Source organism: Lepisosteus oculatus, chromosome 3, assembly GCF_040954835.1.
Source record: "Lepisosteus oculatus isolate fLepOcu1 chromosome 3, fLepOcu1.hap2, whole genome shotgun sequence".
NCBI lineage: Eukaryota > Metazoa > Chordata > Actinopteri > Semionotiformes > Lepisosteidae > Lepisosteus > Lepisosteus oculatus.
The window spans coordinates 29,243,668-29,265,978 of NC_090698.1; the positions used below are offsets into that span (position 1 = coordinate 29,243,668).

General features: G+C 34.6%; 1 protein-coding gene across 4 annotated transcripts in view; it reads left to right on the forward strand.

Moving 5' to 3' along the window:
* The window catches only part of fer (fer (fps/fes related) tyrosine kinase), a 138,002-nt gene that overhangs the window by 36,003 nt on the left and 79,688 nt on the right, over positions 1-22,311 (forward strand). For 2 of the 4 annotated variants that reach the window (XM_069187109.1, XM_069187111.1), the window contains 6 exons: positions 4,494-4,677; positions 5,923-5,943; positions 15,190-15,327; positions 15,521-15,640; positions 15,994-16,116; positions 17,442-17,631. In XM_069187109.1, coding sequence (XP_069043210.1) covers positions 4,494-4,677; positions 5,923-5,943; positions 15,190-15,327; positions 15,521-15,640; positions 15,994-16,116; positions 17,442-17,631 — 776 coding nt within the window. The remainder of the gene's footprint in view (positions 1-4,493; positions 4,678-5,922; positions 5,944-15,189; positions 15,328-15,520; positions 15,641-15,993; positions 16,117-17,441; positions 17,632-22,311) is intronic. The other 2 variants (XM_069187110.1, XM_069187112.1) reach the window with 1 other exon arrangement.

Sequence of the window (22,311 nt, forward strand, 5' to 3'; positions counted from 1 at the left end):
CTTTAACTTACATCTTTTCACTCAAATCTGTTCCTTCTACACCAAAAATTGGAATCAAAATCAGGAGAGCAAATTGATAGCTTTGCTCTATTATTTTAAGTAAAAATTAGTCATAATAGGTAATCACCATGATTTTTGATATTATCACAATTATGTTTATTTATTATGTCCATCCATCCATGGATTATCAGAAAACTCTCTGTCCCATTGAGGGTCATGGCAAACTAGAGCTTAACTTGGTAGCATAGGGCATAAGGTGGGGTGACTGCTGTTTTCCTGGATGGGACACAAGTTCATTGTGGAGCACAGATGAAGGGATACCTTTCAATATCCTGATAAACCTAGCTGGCATGTTTTTGGAACATATCTGGGAAAAACCAAGGTGAAGACAGGGAGAAGGACACACACCACAGAAGTAAACCCACTTGAGCCTAAACCAAGAAACTCTGAGGCTGCAATGCTGTGCCACTGTGCTTTATTTAGACAGACCTGAAATATAACATAATTTAAAGGAAGCTCTCAAATGGCTCAGTGGGGAAAGACAATCTCTCTCGACTCCGTGCTCTATCAGCCAGATATCACAAGTTTGAATTTTGGTTGTGTTACTGCCAGCTGTTGCCAGGGTTCCCAATGTAACAGTGTACAACTGGCAGAGAGCTGCCAAGGAGTAAATTCATTGTCAAGGCTCTCATGGCTCTTGGGAAACAGCAACTTTTATGTCTTTCCAGGTGTCTACAGGCCTGCAGTGATGTCACTGAGGGATACACTACTGCTACAGTTGACACTGACCTTGCTTTAAAGCACTTTCAAGCTTGCAGTGTCAGTGAAGCGCTGGGAGGATGGGTGGATCAGAGGAGTCTGTCTCCCCATGCTTTTTCTTCCTGTGCAGCGCAGAGGTTTCTGCTGATACGAAAGGCGGAAAGAAATAATTGATTTCAAACTGAGAGGGTATCAAATTAAAAAGAAACTAAATTATAGATTAATAATATTTTTTGTAATAATGTGTTAAATTCAGTTTTAACTGAAGTCCAAGAGAGAAGGGCTAAATCTACAGCATGGCCAACTAAGTGTGAATATTGGTAATGAGCAACTCTTTCCCACTGTTTTATGTCTCTCCACCTAGTTGCAGGTGGATGGGAGTACCTCACTGTCCCTGTGGTTTCCTCAGTCTAGTGGATTAAGGTCAAAACTGGACCTCATATTGCTCATGCGTATGGAGCTTTGTAGTGTTTATCTAAAACTGGAAGATGTGAATTTACTTTAATAACTTACTGTGTGTATTTAACAAAATTGGACCTCCCACCTTTGCTGTGTGTTCTGTGTTGCATGTTTGAGTGCTTGATGCATGTCAACCTACCTAAAAAATAAAATGCATGCATACTGTAGTACAAAGAGGTGGACGATTATACATTATTTTCAGGTGCAAAAATATTTTTATAGTACATTAACTATGCATGGAAAATTACAACCAAAACAATTTCTTTTCTAACAAACATAAAGAAACCTGAAGGTCTTGGAGACAGAATTACTTAATTAACTTGTGGCCCCCATGACTTAAGAAGTATATGGAAAATTACACATACAGTGAATGTACATGTTTGTGGGCTGCTTTTTCATAAGATGTTTGTTAATCTCCAAATACAGATCTGTCTCATTGAGAACTGTAATTATATAATCCTCCCTTTAGTTATAATTCCTCTTTTATTTGTTATTATAGGCTAAGTACAATATGTATTTCTCCATTCTGTTTTTTTTTACATGCCATGTGAAGTAACATTTCCAGTAGAAAGAGCTTCTGAAAGCTGAATGAAAAAATTACATGTAATGTTTGACCCAAAGGTTTTGGAACATTATCTGACACTGTTTAGTACTTCACTACTGCTTCATTGAAAGCAGTTTTGAGAGTTTTTATGACGGTGGAAGGTACAGGCAACATTGTGGTTATACACCGTTGCAGTTTAATTCGATAATATTAACACATTTTAAAGGCTTAAAGGCTCCTAGATTATTGGCATTTGTGCAATTCATTGAAACTTTTTTTAGTGTAGTTTGCTAATGAATTATATACTGCAAATAGTTTACCAATTTATTATTTTTATTCATGTGTACTACCAAACATGGTTACTAAGAGATGATGATTGCTTAATTATTTCTTCCTTATATACCCAGCTTCACAAGTATAACTTAACAGAACCCCAGGATTCCTCACAGCTTTCTGTTAATACTGATAAAGTAACCACCATTTCCTCACTTGGCTTGTTTTCCTGTCTTCATTACCTGCTTGAACGTATGGTGCATTTTAAACAGTATCTTCAGGCTATGTAGAAGCTGCTCTTTAATAAAACCACAGAAAAAAAAGTTAATTTTCATTGTATTTGATCAACAGAAATATGATAGAAGTATTTTAGCTTTTAAATACCTAAAGTTAGTTTCATTTTGATCAGCTGGCCTTGCTGTTTTAAATGATGGGATCTTTGTGCCATAAGAATTCAGTCATATGACCTAATGGCTTTTCTCTTTGGCACTTGGCAGAACATCCTAATGAAGAAAATCCTGATAAAAGTGCTACAGATTTTAAACTGTGCTACTTTTGTGCTTTTGCTGAGGGAAAACAGGCCCCTCTTCATGCCCAGTGATCATATTAAACTGAAAATATCAGTCAGTGGAATGTCTGAACCCCAGCAGCCTCAGGACACAAGGGCTGGACTTGGCACTGGACCATCTCCATTGCATTCTGATGCTGAAGGATTTAAAAATGATCTCAGATTGTCAGAGATGCTAATCTTTTCAATCCTTAAAAATATAAAATAGACACTGTGTTAAAAATAATTTTGGTTATTTCCATTAAACATGCGGAATCTCAATTTGGTATTTCATCTTCAAAAAACCTGTAAATGGCAATTTAGGCATTCCTTATTTAGGATTCAGTTGATGTTTTAAAAATATCAATTAATTCAATTATTATTTAACAAAATAATATCATGAAATTTCGTGAGATTTAAACTGAAGAGGGGCACACCTCTGTTACTCCTGAAACAGGAAATTGTCCAAAGTTCTAAGATTTGTGTTTGAATTTGAGTAACATATTTTGGGGGGAATTTTCCGAAAAGCTGGATCTTATGGGCACATATTTTTATTCCCCTTTAGTTTGGCTAATTCAGGCAAGCCTGACCACACATTTCTATGGCATCAAAAAACAGTTGGTGTTTTTTAATAATTTCTGCTAATAGTAAACAAAACTATGCATAAAATAAAATTGTCATTAGCTACTCACATGGGTTCTCTTTGTATTTTAATACTGATTGGTTTATCTGAGGTGAAACGTTACTTAACGTATGTTTTTAGTTGCATCATTTGTAGATTACTTCTGGCCTCATTACCACCCCTTTTTGGTTTAAGGTCACAACCACAGTTTAAGGTTCAATGTGCATTTAAATGCACCTGTAAATACATGTGCATGTTCTCAGCTAAATCTAAAAACAGATGCAATTGCAGGTGATACTTAAAATTCCAATCAATCCAAGTATTCCCAATCCTCAAAGGCATTGATAGACCCAGTGGATATATTCAGTATCAATAGTGAAACACAAACTAGAAATTACAAATGGAAACTACATGGAAGTGCATTTAAATGTGTGAATGGGAGGCAATTTCTACTTAGAAAGCATTGTGTGATAAAAAAACAGTGCATAACTATGCATTGTGGGATTGTATTGACTAGGCTACCTAGCCTTTTTGCTGAAGCTGAAACCCAGGCATCTTTAAAGAATCTTTAAAGTTCTGAAAGAGACATCTGGATCAGATACTAGCAACCAAATGGGCTAGATGGGCCCAATGGCCACGGTTCATTGTAAACTTTGTTTCAAAGTTCATTTAATAATTAAAATAAAGATTTTAGTTAGAGACAGTAATTTCTCCCCCTCTCCACCTTGTCTGACGTGGGCTGATGGTAACATTTTCCGCTGTGCATCACCCGGTAGGGTGTTGCACTTCAGTTGCGGATGAAGTGGTTTTTCTTTGGCTTTATATATCATGTGTCCATTGTATATTATATGCACAAAAATATAACACAGTAAATAGCTTTAATGTGCTGTTTGCATTTTAATAAACATTTTAATATTTATTAAAATACAAAACAATGATCAATAGTACACTCTTAACACTGCTCTTACCTAAACAACATATTTCTGTTTGATGCACTATTCATTTCACTTGAAGGTGGTTAAATAGTACTCCTTATGTTACTTCAGTTGCTCAAAGACGTCTGCGTGTGAAAGAAATGTCACACATACATTGCAAACTGATTGATATACAGTATTATCTGATCGCATTTATTTGCACATTTAAGGGCATGTGAACTTCACTTTCAAATTTCCATTACCTGGAGTACTACTACTTTACATCTGAAGAGCATATTGCTACCATTTTGTCTGAACAGGTGCAGTTGAACATGCAGATTTTTTGTAAAGTTGCTGATTTTGTCTTTTACCTAGGCAAGGAGCCTGAAAAGGCACGGGAGCGCTATGATAAAGTGACCATGAAACTGCATAACCTCCACAATCAGTATGTCCTGGCAGTGAGGGGAGCACAGCTGCACCAAGAGCACTACCATGACACCACTCTTCCTCTGCTGCTGGACTCCTTACAGAAGATGCAGGAGGAAATGATTAAAGCCCTGTGAGTCTTTATGTTCCTCCAGTTCACACACACACATTGGAATACACTCTTAAAAAACAAAATACATTGTGTTATGCTATGCATGGAGGAGTAATGGAAGCAGTCAGTGTCCTTTCCAGTGGTTTCAGGTTTAATTTGTCCACCTTTTCAACTAGAAGACTCGGTGTCTTCAGGGCCAGATCCCACGTACTGTTTTTTGAGACCTGGAGCCTTATGCTGAGAAATACTAGTGAGCTTTTAAAAAAAAAATTCCTGTGGGTGGAGTTGTGAATGAACTGTGAATTTTTTTGTTTAGTTTTTGTGAAACATGCGCCTTAATTGCTCGGATGGGTCTTTGGGGTTTTTCAACCACCCAAAAACAGCAGTGGTATGTGTGATTCTGTTGTGGTGGGACATTTAAAAAAAAAAAACCATTGATCAAATACGTGTTTACATAAATATTTAGGTAATGTGCCATTGATTGGCCCATCTAAATAAATATATAAGTATAAATATATAAATAAATAAGTTGGAAATGCAACTTTTTGCAAAAGTTAATGGCTGTTTTAAGCTATGTGATGTGTGGTAAATGAAGGCCACTGGTTCTGCCAGTGGCTCCTGGCAGGTTGAAAAAAAAGATTGTGGAATGCATACTTTTTATTTTGATGAAATCAAGTACAGACACGATTTATACTGTGCAAAATGGTCTATTGCAAGTACATTTGCAGAGATGGTGTTGCTAAACTATTTAATCTTAACTCAGAGATATGTTTGTTACTTTGTGCACTAAATATCTAATATCTAAAATTAAATGTTATCCATAAATGATCATTTAAAAACAGGTGATTATTCACAAATCATAAGAAACGTAAGTGCAAATCACCATTCTGTACAACTGTTGCCATACTGAAGAAGATGCATTTGTGTTAGTGTCATCTAAAAAAACATATTTATTCTTGGCATATGGCAGTATTGTGTTGCTTATTTGAAGATGGTTGATAAATGAAACACTTCTTATGAAAATATTCAGAATATGATGAAATATTAAGTCCAAAAACACTTTTCACTCTAAAGGTCTTTTTAATATTATGAATGAGGATTATTTAAGTCTTGTCTGTTTTGATTTAAGCCTTTTGTTAAATTTGCTTCTGTTCATTTTGAATGAATATAGCCAGATCAAATACTGAGTAATAACATGAAGTCCACAATTAAAAAAAAATCCTCTTTGAAGATGAAAATTGACCTTGAACTTAATTTTGCCAACAGAAAGCAACATCCTACCAGCTGGTAAGAGATGCATGCCTCTTCACCGCTTAAAGGTTCAGGCAAAATGATGCTGTGCTGTATTACACAATATTTACGCTGCATGGCAATTCACACAATACACTACTGTGAAAGCACTGAGGCAGAATGTGTCATGTGATATCACAAGACTGGTGAGCACACATTTATATGGGGATAACTAATAAAACCTACCACCTGTTTTGCCATGGTGGTTAAGGCAGGTGCTGTTACATTGTAATTTTTGTAATTTTTTCCTGATTCATTTATAGGTTTTATTGGCCTAGTGGTTGCATTACTGTGGCAGCGGACAGTACTGTCAATACGCCCTTTGTCCTATATTAGCATACCCTGAAAGGGATTTCTAAAAAAATTATCATGGTAAATAGCTTTGACTGACAGAAAAAAATACCTAATTTGACCTGCTGAATGTCAATCCTTGTGAACACTAAGAACCACATAGAAAATTACCAACTCTCTTATGAAGAGAATAACAGCTTCATGACATAGGTATGTGGGTGGCTGTATCAAGAGCACACACGCTTGATCTCTGTCTGGAGTATTAATAGCCAGTAATTTCTAACATGGCAAGATATTACCAGCCTAACACAAACTGTCAATGATAGGCTGATCTGGGAGATTATATGTCATGACCTGTCACCAAGAGCGAAAGGAAGGTCCAAGTGTAATTATCCGGAGAGACCTGTCTAGGAGAGTGTAATATATTGCAATTATAAATAACATGTTTCTTTTGATGCTCAGTGGGTCCATTGTTATGTCAATGAGGTATTGTACAATTTAGGTTTAGTTTTAATTTCCAGTGGTAATTAAATAAAACGTGACTGACAAAATTAGGTTGTTGTCAGAAAAGGATTTTTTCAGTTTGATTTTGTTAGCCCATAGTATTAAATGCTAATTTTGGCAATCATGATACAAAACGGAGGTTTCAGGCTTCAGAGACAAAACACTTTTTACTGTTGAGATGAACAAGGAAGCAAAGAAAAAAAAGCTCAGTTACCATGCATACCATGCAGAACTGTACAGTGTTGCTTGTGAAATTAGTGTTGGTTTCCGTGTTACTGGTTCATTTTAGAAGCCAGTTTATTTTCTAGGACAGAACAATTGTGTATGTTTCAGAAAGAACAGAACAAAATTCTAAGATACCCTTGGTTTAAGGGATAGTGTTTGCCACTGTAGTCTATCCATCTGTTATTAATTTTGCTGTTGCATTTGTCTCTTTTCTTTCTGTATGTTTTGAAATACTGCATATAACAGGATATCTTTGCTTATCTTTCATAGCAAATCTCCAGTGTTACCATTTTTTAAAAAGCACTGAGGTATTTGGGTGAACTGTACCTAGTCCCCTTTATTCACCTCCAGATTTCTGTTTGGTGTTGAAAGGCTTCCTGATATAGAAGAGTTACTGTGTAACTTCTGTCAGTTAATTTTTTCAAAGTTTTCGAAAATGAAAGAAATTCTGATTTTGTGGTAAGGTAAAGTAACACTTTTTAGGCATTGTTTGGGAATGTGTTTACACAAATGAAATGAAAATGCAGGGGTGTGGGGAATTGATGTTAATCTGTTAAAATATGCATGTGATTTGGCCCTAGTAGGATTGTTTACTGCTGATGATAGAGAAGGGAAGGAACATTACCTTGAACAGATAAGTAAGCAGGAAAGGTGGCATCAGTCAAGCATGCTTGATATTAATGTTGATAACACCAAAGAACTGGCTAATTGTGATAGTAATAAATTATATGTTCATCCTCTCTCCCTTATTAATCAGCCTGGAGGTTGTTCAGTGTTCTCAAAATACCTGAGAACAGTAATAGATGAATAACTGAAGAATATAACTATTGCATTAAAGAACACCAGTCTGCGCATATATTTGATTAGGAAGTTGAAAGGGTTTGGAGTGAGGCAAGACATTTTAGAGAGGTTTATACAATGTTAATAGAAAGTGTCCTTACTTTTGGTATTATGGTATGGTGTGGAATAAGAGTAAAGGGCCAGAATTGTTAATATTGCTAGTAATGGGTTCACCACAGAAACAGTTAAAAGAGCTACATTATATTACAGTTAAAAGGAAAGCCTAGCATATCATTGATGACCCCTCATACCCTCTTTGTTGTGATTTTCAGCTGCTACCTTCAGGCAGGAGTTTTAGAATGCAAATGGGCAAGAAAATTGTGTACAAGATATCCTTTATTCCCCATGCAATCGGTATATCAAATGCAGCTAAGTGACTGTTTCCTGTATGGAGCTATCAGATTATGTGTAACAGTAATGTGTTATGGGTATAGTGAGATTCATGTGTATACTGTATTATAATAATTCTTTATATATACACCTTATATATATAAACGTATATAGCACTTTTCTGGACACTCCACTCAAAGTGCTCAAAGGTAATGGGGACTCCCCTCCACCACCACCAGTGTGCAGCCCCACCTGGATGATGCCAGAAGACAGGACCTTAGTTTTACACCTCATTCAAAGGACAGCACCTTTTTACAGTATAGTGTCCTATACTGTAAAAGATCACACTATACCATAACATGGGGTTGAAGTTGATACATTAGATTCTTTCAAAAAAGAGCTTGAGATTCTCAGATCAATTGGCCACAAGAAACTAAATGAGTTAGTTGAAATAATGTCCTCCTCCTGTATATGATCTTTATGTTCTTAAATTCTAATTGATTTGATTGGAGAAAATTCCCAATGGCTTTGGTTAAAAAAACTGAAATTTAATTTAATGTTCAAAAGTACATAAGTTCCATTTATTGGGAAAGTGAATAACTGAAAACCCCCTCTGCTTCTGTGTTATAAAATGGTCATGATCAGGTGTACTATTGTATTACAATAATTTGCTGATCATTTTAGTTTTGCCCACATTTTATAATTTGTTGATGGCATACACAGGTAAAATAAGTCCTGTACCTCCCCACAATGAACAAGAATAATTAAGGCACCATCATTTTATCCATTTCACTCACATTTTTCACGTGTAAATGACCATCTCAGCATTTATTGTGCTAAATATATGTACTCCGTTTTGCAGATTTTTTTCCACAAATTCCTCTGTATGCTTAGCTAATGTATAGACAATTTTGTCTTTCCTTTCTGTCATATTCATTTGAATTCTACAATCTGGTGGCACAGTGAACTTTATAGTCAGCTCCATTGTCGGACTTGTAACACTGTTGATCTCCCAGTACTGCATGACCACCACATTATTTATCCATCCTGATGGGGGCTTATGAATAGAAGTTTTATGCATGAGGTTAAAAAGCAGTATATGGGTGGGTCAATAAGCATATTCAATTTCTGTGGGGATTTGTTGAATCCCCTAAGTTTCAAATATGATTTCTTAAAATATGATTTTTAGTAGTATATCTGTTCTGAGTGACACTAGTATGTTCTATTAATTTTAAGACAATCAAACATCAAAATTGATCCATGTGGGATCCTGATAATATTGGAGATTTGGGTGATACATAAATTAATCAAATATATACTGATGGAAAAAAGAAACGCAACACCTCCTCCATACTCTGGCCTTCCTGTCTGCATGGAACAGGCTGAAGAATGACTCATCCGTGAAGATGCCACTGCTGACAAGTCCCTTACAGCCTCTGTCTGGCCAAAGCCAGCTGGGTGTGACACCTAGGAGGTGTGAGCGGTGGGCCTCTGATAAGTCACCTTGCTCTGAGGCCAGCAGCATGGAGCCATACTGTCCTCTCACTGATGCGGTCATTGTGTCTGCCGGCAGTTTCAGCAGCAGTATGGGTAGCATATCTGAAACGATCTCTCAGATGCACCAGTCTGATGCATCGGTCCTGCTCTGGTGTGGTCACTCGAGGGCGACCGGAGACCTTCACTGCTGGTATCTTATGGTTACTTACTTTACATTAAATTAAAAGAGGAACAGGCAGCATGGTGGCAGGATGGTTAGCAGTGCTGCCTTGCAGCACTGGAGCCTTGGTTTCAATTCCTTGGGTGTTGTCTATGTGGAGTGTGTATGCTCTTTCTGTATTCACATGGGTTTCTTACGGGTGCTCTGGTTTCCTTTTACAGTCCAAATCTTATTGGTAAGTTAATTGGCCACTTGGTAAAGTCAACAATGTTGCTTATACAGGGACATAAGGAGAACCTTTTGATCTAAATGTAAAGCTCTACTTATGGCACAAAACGAATATAGTGTATCAAACAAATCAATATGCAGGGGTGCTGGCAGCATTTTTTTGTGGTACTGCTTCTATTGACAGGGACTGGGAAGCTTGTCAGGAATGAAGGGAAGATGAATGTCTTAAAATCAAAAATCCAAGACCTTGAACTACAATGAAAATTCATCCTCCAGTAGGACAATGACCCAAAATATAAGGCTAAAGCTACACTAAAGTGGCTTAACAAAAAGAAAGGGAATGTTCTAGAGTGACTCAGTCAAGGTTCTGATTTAATTGTTATAGAAAATATGTGGTAAGACTTGAACCTTGCTGTCTCCAACCAGTTTGACAGAATTCGAGTAAGTTTTCAGTGAAGAACGCACATAAAGTGCACCATCTTGGCATGCAAAGTTGGTAGAGGCTTTTCCAAAAAAAGGCTCTCAGTTCTTATTTGTGCCTGGAGGGTGAATACTTATGTATTCCACGTATTTTAATTTTTTATTTTGTTTCTGGTTTTGGGTAACATTTATCTTTCTACCATTAACAATATTCAGTTTTAACAGTCAAGTTGTGGTTAAAATATTAACTTTAAAAAGGTACCCTGTATTTAAGGGGAGGGGGTTCTCTGCATTAGCTGCTTGTTATAAACTGGGATTAAAGCAGAAAGGCTGGTGATTAAATAAATGTTCTTAATCTAATCAAAATCCAAATCAACAGCAACTGGGACACAGCATTTCTTCTATACTGTAGAAGTGCTTTCTGTGGTAGTCACATTAATAATAAGCTTAAGTGCATCAGATAATATAATGGAACAAGTAATAGGTTTATTCCATGCTGAAAAAAAGAAGAAAGCTACCCACCTGAACTGCTATAGGAATATGATATTTGGGTTGCATTAAAAATAGGGAGGTTAATAATAATACACCTACTCCATGAGCATGTAATGAAAACAACAGTACAGTAGTAATGAAAAGCGGTTTATGAAGCTTGAACTATAAAATAGAGAACTAGTTTGCACTGTACCAGCATAAGTCTGATCTATAGCATTTAGTTCCTGAAGAACAGCATTATGGTTCTGAAGTTTGAGAAGAAAATCTAGGGCAATTATTTTATAATAAAAGAAGGCATTGGTCCAACAGAGACTCACAAGAAGTTTCATACTCTATTTTGCAAATGAATAATGTGTGAAATATGATCATTCACCCTATACTTGTATCTGGAGATCTGTTTCTTAAGTCTCTGATGAGAAATTGAAAATTGCTGTAATGATAGTGTTACAGTTTTTAGGTCATGTGTAAGGAAATGTGTACATTTTTATTTTGGAAAAATACAGGCCTAAATAGAGGCCTACTCATTTGGTTATTTTCCACCCAGATTTTAATTTTGTTACAAAATGGTTTAATATTAAAGCCATAGTTCATACAAAATCATACCATTGTTTGAATTCTCTATTTCAGAACACCACAGTGCTTACAATCTGTTAGGGTTATTACATTCTATTTAGAACCAATATTAGCATTTACTTGGAGAAAATAGGTTGATTCGGTATTTCTTGTAATAAATCTGGGGATTTCTTTGTTTTAGTGTAAAATACTATTTTAAAATGCTTGTAAGTCCAAACGAAGTTTTTTGCATGAAAATGGAGAAGTTAAAGAACTGAATCAGGTAAAGTGAGACCACAGGTTAAATAAGTAACTAAGTGGCAAGCTGTTCAGTTCAGTAGGAAGAATGAGTTCCTCAGTTGTTTCTTAAATCACATTTATTTGCATTTTGATGCTATGTGTTAAAACAGAAATCTTCTTTTGCCAATTTAAAAAAAAAATACACAGGTTCTTATGCTATTTTATGTTTAAATACCTTAAGATCATTATAACTTGTTCTTTTTATTTCCTTTCTTTAAATTACAGCTTTATGCCATAAGTTACCCAAAATAAAAGCTATTAGATTGTCTTTACTTTTAGAGAATTTTAGAACTGCAGTTCACTTGAGCATATACGTCCCCAACTGACCAACCGATAAAATGAAAATAATAAAGAAAACAATGTATTCAAAGTCCAACTGTCGTTAACATTCACATTAACATTCCAACATGAAAAGGTTACAGATGGAGATCCATCCCTGTCATCTTGCCATTTTTTGAAAGAGGCCATGGTTTCAGCCACTACAACATGGGAAGTAACTAAATTGGTCTGGTGTGAGCCGGACTCAAACAGGGGTTGCTGCGGTCTAAAAGCAGAAGACTAACCACTATATGAACATGCCAAGCTACCCAGAAGGTCTACACCACATTGCAGATTCATGAAATAAACTTAATTAACCCATGCATGTGGTAGCTGCTTTCACCAGACTGAAAACCCGTTTTAATTGCATTTCCAGTTTAAACCCTTTCCTGTAGATGTATGAATGTGTGTTAAGTGGTAGAAATATTATTCTTATTTGTGAAATATTTCTCATTTTTTTAGAATTGGTTTTAAAATATAACTCAAGTGTTATGAAAAATGAATTAGAGTACATGTATATGTCTTCATCTCATAAGTAGGAATTAAAAAAATGAAATATTTTGCTATTTTATATATAATGTCATAATTTTGCATGTGTTCAGAATTAATTGTATGAAGGAGTGCTAGTTTTGTGCAGTAAAATGAACATATCTGAGATGGTTTCAAATCTCTTCAAAGCTTTATTACAGCTATGTTGTACATGACAAAACACAGGAATGCTACACATACATTGAGAACCAGCAAAAAGGAAAATCAAGGTTCCATTCTCACACTCTGTTTTCCGGTCTACTTTGAGAACACAAGACATTGGACCCATAGCTGATAAACATAGACTCTTAGACAAACATTACATTAATAAAAATACTATAAATTTACCCACTTCCTTAAGGACTGCACTCATCTACCGTCATGATTTTGCCATGTGGAAAAATGTACATACATCTAGACATTTAGAGGCAGATTGATATAATTTTTCACTTTACAGTATTTATATTGCTATAGTATAAAACATATTCCTAAAATGGCTAGTCTTAGCCTTTATAGATCTGTAAAGTCTGCCAGATGGGAGGAGTTGAAACAGATGGCAGGCCTACTGAGACGGATCATCAGATAAACTTAATCTTACCGGACGTCCCTTCAGTATACAGCATGATTAGAAATGATAGATTAATGCTGATTAATGTAGATGCTGTCTTTTTAACTTTTCCTTAACATTTCTTGCTTTATTTTGAGCTGTTATTTAGTACTTTGTAGCACATTTCCAAACTCATCCTAATAAAAAATGCAGTCAGTAGGACTGGATTAAATTCTTGATCAGCATCAACCTTTTTTATGTATGAACAAAGCTGATATTGACAGCCCTATGAAATTTGTGTTGTAGATCATTTATTTTTACTCATGTACCATCACCATGGGCCTTACATACTACCATTCTTCTTTTTCTATTCCTTTTATCTATTTCTTACAAAAGTAATGTAGATGTATTTTCATGGCTGAATTTGCCTTCAAACATATATTAGTAGTGAATACATGAATGAGATTAGTTCTTTTGTAGCTTTTCCACTCTGAAGTTAAATTACATCTTTGTCACAGAATGAGACATCTGTCTTGTTTCATTTCTTCTTTTTTATCTTTGAGTATATTCTTACATGAAAAGGTCCCTTTTAATTCCATTATCTTGTCACGTAACATGAAAACTGAAGCTAAGAACCTGTCACTTCCTAGTCCTCCTTTATAAGTACTTACAGAAATACTCGGCTACCAAAGAAAGAAAAAAAAGTACTTTTTCACAAATGTCTTTAAAAGAATTTTCTTTAATCATTTTTCTTTTCTGAAGGCGGTCATATCCATACTATTGAATGGTTATTAGGAATAAAGTGCTCTTGTAAAGGACCTTTTTTTAAGTTTCCAAACCTTAAAAAATCTGATGAGATATTTTTAGTTGACAAAAAATTATTGATTTAAAAGCTCACATTTTATAAGGGCTCTACATTCTGCTCTATTATTTATCAGGGACATTATTTAGACCAGGGGTCGGCCACCTTTCAGAAGAGGTATGCCAAGCACATACACTTATACTTTTTTATGTATATGTGGCATAAAGTGGATCAGTGGATTTTCATGCCACATTTTAACATCAGTACTTTTTAGATACAGTTTGATTAATAAAAAAAGTATTAAAATATACTACGATTTTAAATGGATAATATGCACATCTTACCATTTAGTGGACCTAGCTCTTGTTTTCTCTTGCTGATGGAATCTCAGATCTCAGCTTCATAGCAGATTATGAAACTGCCCGTGCTTCAAGGCAGATCGAGCAGCAGGAGAATTCACTATTTTCACCACTTTAGTTATAACATTAAAATTATCCAAATTGTGGCTGAAGGATTTTCCTAAAGGATAATACAATGAAAATGTACCATGAGTTGGCCAGTGTGATCTGCAATGATCTTCACAAATGATCTTCTGTTTCCCAGCCATTGAGGAGGCACTATCAGTCTTCATAGAAAATATTTTTGTGATGTCAGTTCCTCTTTCCTCAGAATGATTAATAAACGTCTTGGCTATCTTGTCCTGTAATTGCGCCATAGATGGGCTTCAGGTAGCACAGCTCATCTCAAATTCTACCCAAGTCACACTGCCTTGCAAGAATTGCTAATTCTTAAAAATAAAATCCATATTCCTCTTTCCTAAATTGCTGAAATGAGTGAACATCTAACTCTAACTGTGCTTTCTTAGCAAACACCATTAGTCCACAATATTTGACTTTACATTGTGAAAAGCCTTTACAAGTGTGAAAAAATGTTATCAGTGGCATGGATTGTGAGCTTTCCTGTGAAAACAATAGGCTAGCCCCTCTAAAAAATAATGCAATAAACCTAGTAAATTGTTTTTTTTTTCCTAAATCAAAGAGCGTTCATTTGTTGTAGAGAATTGCAGAACAGTCAAGCATATTTTTAAATAATTTTTAACTTAATTTATTTGTCGCTTATTAGAGTTGTTGCACATTCCATGGTTACCTGAGATATTCTTACTGTATATGTTGGAATATGTTCTGAGTCATGGTTTGTTCTTTTTTTCAGGAAGGGAATTTTGGAAGAATACAGTGAAATCACCAGTCTTTTATCTGATGAAATAGTTAAGGTTCATAAAGAAATTTACACATCCATTGAACAGATTGACCCTGCTTCAGAGTATGAGCATTTTATAGAAGTTCACAGGTATGATATGTGATTGATGTTGCTGCTATATTCTGTCGCTACAATAAAGTTTGTTATGCAAAGATCATAATACATATTAAATATATGCACTGCATTTGTATTGTTTTCTATATAGCAGCTATATTGTGAATTGCATGTGTTTTCATTGTATTGCGGTGTGCAAAAAAAAGTTACTGGAAATGTCTTTTAACAGATCACCAGAAATGAAGCAACCATGTGTAGAATTTGATGTTTCCTTGCTGGAGGAAACTGAGAACCTACAAGCAAATGAGATTTTATGGAATAATTTGACAGCCGACAGTTTACAAGCAGTGTAAGTGTTAAACGTAGTATTCAGAAGTAACAGTTATGATTACTCCTGTTGTCTAAATCAGTTTCTGAAGATATGTCACATTATTATTATAATAATTATCAATTCATTATATATAACTAATAATAGTGTAAACATTTCCTTAGTAATTCATTAAATTTACATTGATTTTTAAAGATAAAACAAACAGTGCTTTTTGATTGTTCCATTATCAGGCTTTTTAAATCAGCAGTAATACTTGAATTTAAAAGAACAGCTTTACAATTCAGCATTACTACGGTTTGTGGATAGCCATACAAGTAACATGCATTTACAGGTAGTTTACAATTGTTATTGCCTCCTTTCCATGTAACCAGGCTGAAATCAACATCAGAAGAACTGACCCTAACTCAGCAGACCCTTCAGAACAAAGAAGAACTGATGCAGGACTTGGAGAAGAAAATTGAGGAATCTGCCAAATCGTGTGAAAAGAAGTCAGAGTATGTATTGTGCATCGATATCCATGTTTTGATATATAATGAAATTAAATAATCTGGTTTGTATGTCTGTGAAATGTTTTTTATTCATTGATTAGTAAGTAATGATGATATCAAAGAGGAGAAAGGTAAATATGACAAAGTGAAATATTCAATATTCGAAGTGCCCCCATTTTATTTAGTCCCTTGGACAGGATTAAATGCACTGGCCTGTGATGATAGTTTCATTCCATAAATGGTTCTCAAGGAGCTAAGCCTCTCTCTGTTTTTCCATCACATTCCTGCCATTTGGAGACACATGAGTAGACCTTATTTGGAAATTATCCCCAAGTCATGCGAATTATTGTTTGATACGTGCATTAGATTTAAAAGAAAAACCATAATGCATGACACAAATATGACACAAATATGTGACATCACAGATGGAGGTGTCAAAAGGAAACCTGTTCAGATGTGTGTCTGTTCTTGAATCTCATCCTTGTCACAGTGGAATGAATGACAGTTGTTCATACAGGATTTGTGCGTTATGTATGTAGTTTTCACAGGTTGGTGTGCAGTGCCACCTAGTGGTGAAAGGTTATAAAATTCTATCTTTCAACTACATTTTCCTCCTATTCATGTGGAAACATTGTTTCTTTAAAGCCTGATGAAATAAAAACTGAAATATTATTTGTTCTGCTGTTTCCTTTGGAAACAATCAATCCCACACAAAAGCAAGAAGACTGTCAGGTTTTGAACTTTTTTGTCATGTTTGCCTTCCTATTCTATCATGAATTTTGAGGAAGCACTTTCAATTTGAGAATTTGCTCAGAATTTTTTCTTACATATCTATTGGCATTATCTACCCAGTAGTTAAACCCATCACACAACTGTCCTTAACAATCAAAATGATTCAATAGCATATGGCTATGGCTGATAATGGATCAAATTAGGGATAAACATATTTGTTTGTAAGTCACAAATTTTAAAATGAAGTGTCTTGAGTAGGTTTTTGTAAAGGAATATACCCTCAAAACCTTTTTCCCTTCTGTCATGTTTGGACATGGTTGCAAAACCTTTGCCTTTATTCACAGAAATTCTTTTAAAATAAGAATCATCTCTAATAACCTTATAATTTAAGTGTTGAAAGCTATGCAATGCTTAGTGCTTTTGAGAAAAGATTTGTAGGATTGATTTCTTTAGTAATATTCTAGAAAAAAAACTTTTTTTCAGTTTTTGTGATTTCATAAAATCCTTTTAAGTATTGATATGAGCCTATCATGTATTTGTAGCCATGTTTTAGCAGTACAATGTACTGTATCTTGTCCCCTTTCTTGTCCTTTTTTTAGTATTGTATTGCTGCTTAGTCAAAAACAATCATTAGAAGAGTTAAAACAGACAGTCCAACTGCTGAGATGCACTGAGGCCAAACTGACTGCACAGAAAGAGTTACTGGATCAGAAGATGCAGGAAAATGAAGGCAAAGAACCACCTCCTGTTGTTAATTATGAAGAAGATGCCAGGTCTGTCAATTCTATGGTAAGTGGCTTATTATATATAATAAAGGTAGCCGGAATCTTGTAGATTTGTACTAATGCATTGTTATGGGTAAAATGATGTATTGATGCTATAAATTATAGCTGCATTTTATGTTGGTTGTTCTTTAAGCACTCTGTAATCCCCTCATGTTTTTGTGAACAATAGTATTTGAATATCCTTGTTATATAAACAGTTAAATACAAAATAAGTATGCAGTGTTTAAAAAATAACGGCTGCAGATATGCAAAGCTTTTTAATAAAAATAATTCAAACAAAACATAATATTTTCTTTATGTATGCCCTGAGGTGTATAAAACAAAGCATTTTCATAGATTATTTGAAATGGAAATATACTGCATTTGTATCAATAATATTGCAGGCACTGACAGTAGTTTAAGTATAAACATTTTACTATATGAAAAATCTTCATTTTATTGCGTTTTTTGGATGAGGTGCTTTTACTCAAGAGTTAAATCATTTAAAAGCATTGATTTAGTGTAACACCTTTTGCTCCTTTCAAAACTGTAATCCCGTAACTTTGACATTACTAATAAAGCAAGATAATAATAAATAATATAATTTCCTCAAAAGTTCCAACATGATTTTAAAGGTTTTTTGAAGTGACACTAGATGTTTTTGCTATTTTGTCCATATAAGGGCTCAATCCTGGCTCTTTTTTAACAGAAACTGAGATTCATGTTCTTAGTGAACTGCCTCAAAAATCTTCTGACACACCAACCCCTAGGATTAAACAGCACTTTTCAGTTCAATCAAAACTTTGTATTAAAACTTGATGTGCAAGACATTCAGGCCACATCAGCATGCATAGGCTGGAAAGAAACGGGTAAAGGTTCATTCCAAAAGAAAGCTCCACAGCCTAAATATTGTGTACCTTTTTTTTATTTCTTCTGTAACGTGTTTGAATGTCACGGCCTTAGAGGGACATTTTAATCTATTGCTGTAAATCATTTTGGTTGCAGTTCGTTCCTTAATTCCAAAACTGATTCGATTTTAGCTTTAATCTATAGTTTAATCATCTGTGAGTCTGAGCAATCAAGTTGTTTCCATGCATATGTCAGGCAAGCACCGATATTACAGACAATTGTCTTGTGCTAACTACAGTAAGTCAGCCCATCTTTTCAGTACTTTCTATTTATAACGTCAATATACAGTAAGCAGCAAAAAAATCAATACATTGTTTTTTTGTGTTCTCTTGCAATGTGTAATGCAGGGTTGTGGATCTTGTATATGAAAATAAAGCATCAGAAAAATCTGCCCATTTCTGAGATCAGTTGCAAAGTGAAATATTGTAGGTGTATTCCAGAGAAGCAGTTCAATTTAATCTAAAAACACACTTTAAAAAGAAAGATTTTCTTCACAATAAAATATAAAAAAAACAACTTAGTATTTCTGTATCACCAAACTTTGTTTTATAATATGTTTAACTGTTTTACAAACAGTAAAAAATAGATGAAAAACATACATTGAGTACTGGGGAAAGATGTTTTATCAAGTACCACACAGTATTTTTTTAATAGACATACAATTACTCATACAACTCAGTTGTTACTTATCTAGCTAACAGTTCAGTGAATTTACAATTATTGCCCTGTAGCTTAAAGATTGGTTTTCATTTTCGTTTTAATCTCTGTTCTTAATTCAGAAGCTAAAGCTTTCTTTAAATGCCCATTATATAGTCAGTCAGAGCACTCCAGTGTAATCTTTAGGCATTCTTGAATTATATGAAACATCTTGAAGCTTTGTTCTAAATTTTCATAACTCTGTTTCTGGAATAGCAAGTAGTTATCTCTAAATATCAAACAGCATTGGTACTGTACGTAAACTGAGATGCGTTGTTGGTGCTTTATGCAGTTATTGAGTAATTTATTTGAAATGTACTGTTTATTACAGGAAATACAAATATGTGATTAGAATTCTAATAAGCTGATGAGGTTAATTATACTAAAGAATTTTGATTCAAGATTATTTTAATACACTTTAAGATTAAAAAAAATATTTTTACCCTGTACATGGTCAGATGGTCTGGTTACAGTGGATTGTTTTTGAGTATGAATTCTTTAAAGATAAGGATGTTTCTCAAAAAGACCAACATAGACAATGTAAAAGCCAGTACAGTACGTGTATAATAAATAAAAATATTTGGTCATCCTATTTCCTTCATTCAGCAGTGGGAGTATTTAAGGCTTGATAATAGTTGTTTTTTATTTTATATTTCTAATAAACCTGCTTAAACATTATTTTCTATGTATACATTTGTTCATTGTTCCTAAAGTACGTAATATCTGAATACAAAAGTGACTTCAAACATGTCCCTGTGGTAAATTGTTTTTTACCACTAGGTGGCAGTGTAAATACGATTTTCAAATTCAGCAGTACACTGAACGTATAGTTCATAGGACATGCATGGAGTTTTTAAAATTGTATGTTATTTTTCATGTGTAGTCAATAATAAGTATGTTATAGTTGTATTCATACAATTAGTATTATAGACCATGAAGAATATATAGAACATGCACCATATAATGTATAGACTTTGTACAGTTTACTAAAGTTCAGATATTAAGATCAAATTGAACACATTGCCTGTTTAAATTTCCACCTGCTGTATTTATGCACAGTTATTGTATTAAACTTTTCAGCATACACTGTATTCTATGGAGTTTGTGCACAACCTTAAGGTCAGAACTGCATGGCTGCATTTTTTTAAATTAATTGGCATTCATTTTTGTATTTTTTATTCTTTATTTTGTTTGTGTTAACTGTCACTAAAATAAGTATACTGTTTAAATCTGCAAAACAATCTAATTTGTCTAATTTCAAACATTTCATGTCACCCGGAAAGCTAGAAGAATTCTTGGCTAGGAATTAGCAGTAGGTGTGATTGCTGAGAGACGAGATTTTAGCAATGTGCAGCTACAAGGTTCTGAATGGGCTCTGGTTTGCTTATGTCTTTGGCAGCACAACATCAAACTTCTCTTAACAATTAACAATTGAACTTTTTTTTTGCTTTATATGCCCATCTGATTTGCTTCAGCTCAGAGATATGATTCATCTGCAGGGAGAATGAAGAGAGGCAGACATGCTCATCCACCCTCCTACCTGTCGGAATCTTTCATATTTTGTCTCTATTGCTTTACAGTGCTTTGCTCATATCATATGTCATCATATGTCTCCCCATATATTTGCGTCTCTCATTGTCAATACTGCAAGCTGGCAGTTGCTGCGAAAGATACAGGGTCAGTGTTTCACAAGACCCGAGAAAACCTGGGCTGACAAATCCCAATGCTACCCTTGGTGCTCAGCCAGTGCTCAGCCAATTGTGCAATGCCAGGTAGTGACATGAGCCTGACTTTAATAATGTTTGTACCACAGAGTCTTTATTAGTTAAGCCATTTGGAAGGCCCCTTACTCTGCTGTTGAGCAAGTCTCCAAGTGTGCTCCACCCTATGCAGAGCTATCAGTGTTAACAGATAAAATGGTGAAATGTGTGAAAAAGTGGGCTTTAAAAAGTGGTTTAAAGTGAGTTGTGTTGGTTCTTCTCACAGCGTTTGGCATATTCAGAAATGAGCATACATGGTTCTTGGCCAATTTGACTATGTATGGTGCAAAGACCATTTAGTCACCCTGAGTTTCCAGGAACTTGAGATGAGAAGGGAGAAAATCACTATGTGAACAGGTGTGAGCCACCTGTTCTCTTAAGTGCAAATAGAATCTGTTCTTCTTGGACTCAATTATTGGCCAGCAACAACATATTCATTCTGCTGCATCGTATTGCTGGAGTGAATTATTGATTTTTTGCTTAAGATGAATTAATGGAAAATATAATTGATATGTATCAGACTTAAATGAGTATGGAAAAAAATAAAACATTGCTGGGAGGGGTAGAGGTAAAGAGGCTAGTAACCTTGCTTGTTACTAAATATTTCTTTTTAATTTAGTTCGGAAATAGACAGATTTTACAAGTGATATATCAGCTTGAGCTGTCCCTGATTTTTCTGTTTTACAAAAATTGAGCAGATAAACTGGCTTGTTTGGTGTGTGTTGAAATGAAACTGTTGCTAGTGGTAAATTAATATAAATTTGCTCACACCTATATACTTAGTCTATCTAATTTCATTTATTTTAGTTTTTTTGAAGATTGTGACAAATTATTTTCTGTTCTATAAAATGAAGAACTATTTTTGTATCAAAAATACGAGTGATTATGGCTTGATTGTACGACTCACGTATAGTGTAATTAGCCGATTCAAGTCGCACAGATTTGCTCTTCATATTAAGATTTCCTAACAAATCTTACACACACTTTGTTTCACATTTCCTGTAAAGAAAGTAGTTCTCAGAAATCATATTTACAGCAATTAGGGAAATTGCATATTTGCTAAGTCTTTTTTAAGAATCACATTTAAAGTATGGACTTGATACAGACATCTTGACATCTTATCCTCCTCATATCCATATCTGCCTGTGTTGAGTAAATGTAATTCACAAAGATGTTCTTGCCACAAAATATCAATTGATACAATTCATTTTAATTGAACATTTCTTCATAGAGATGGAGCAAAATTATAAGAGGTATACTTATGATGTTGGTACTATGTAGAAACCTTTTTAAGTGAATGTTAAGTTTGTTTCTTATTTATATGCAAAGGATATAACTGC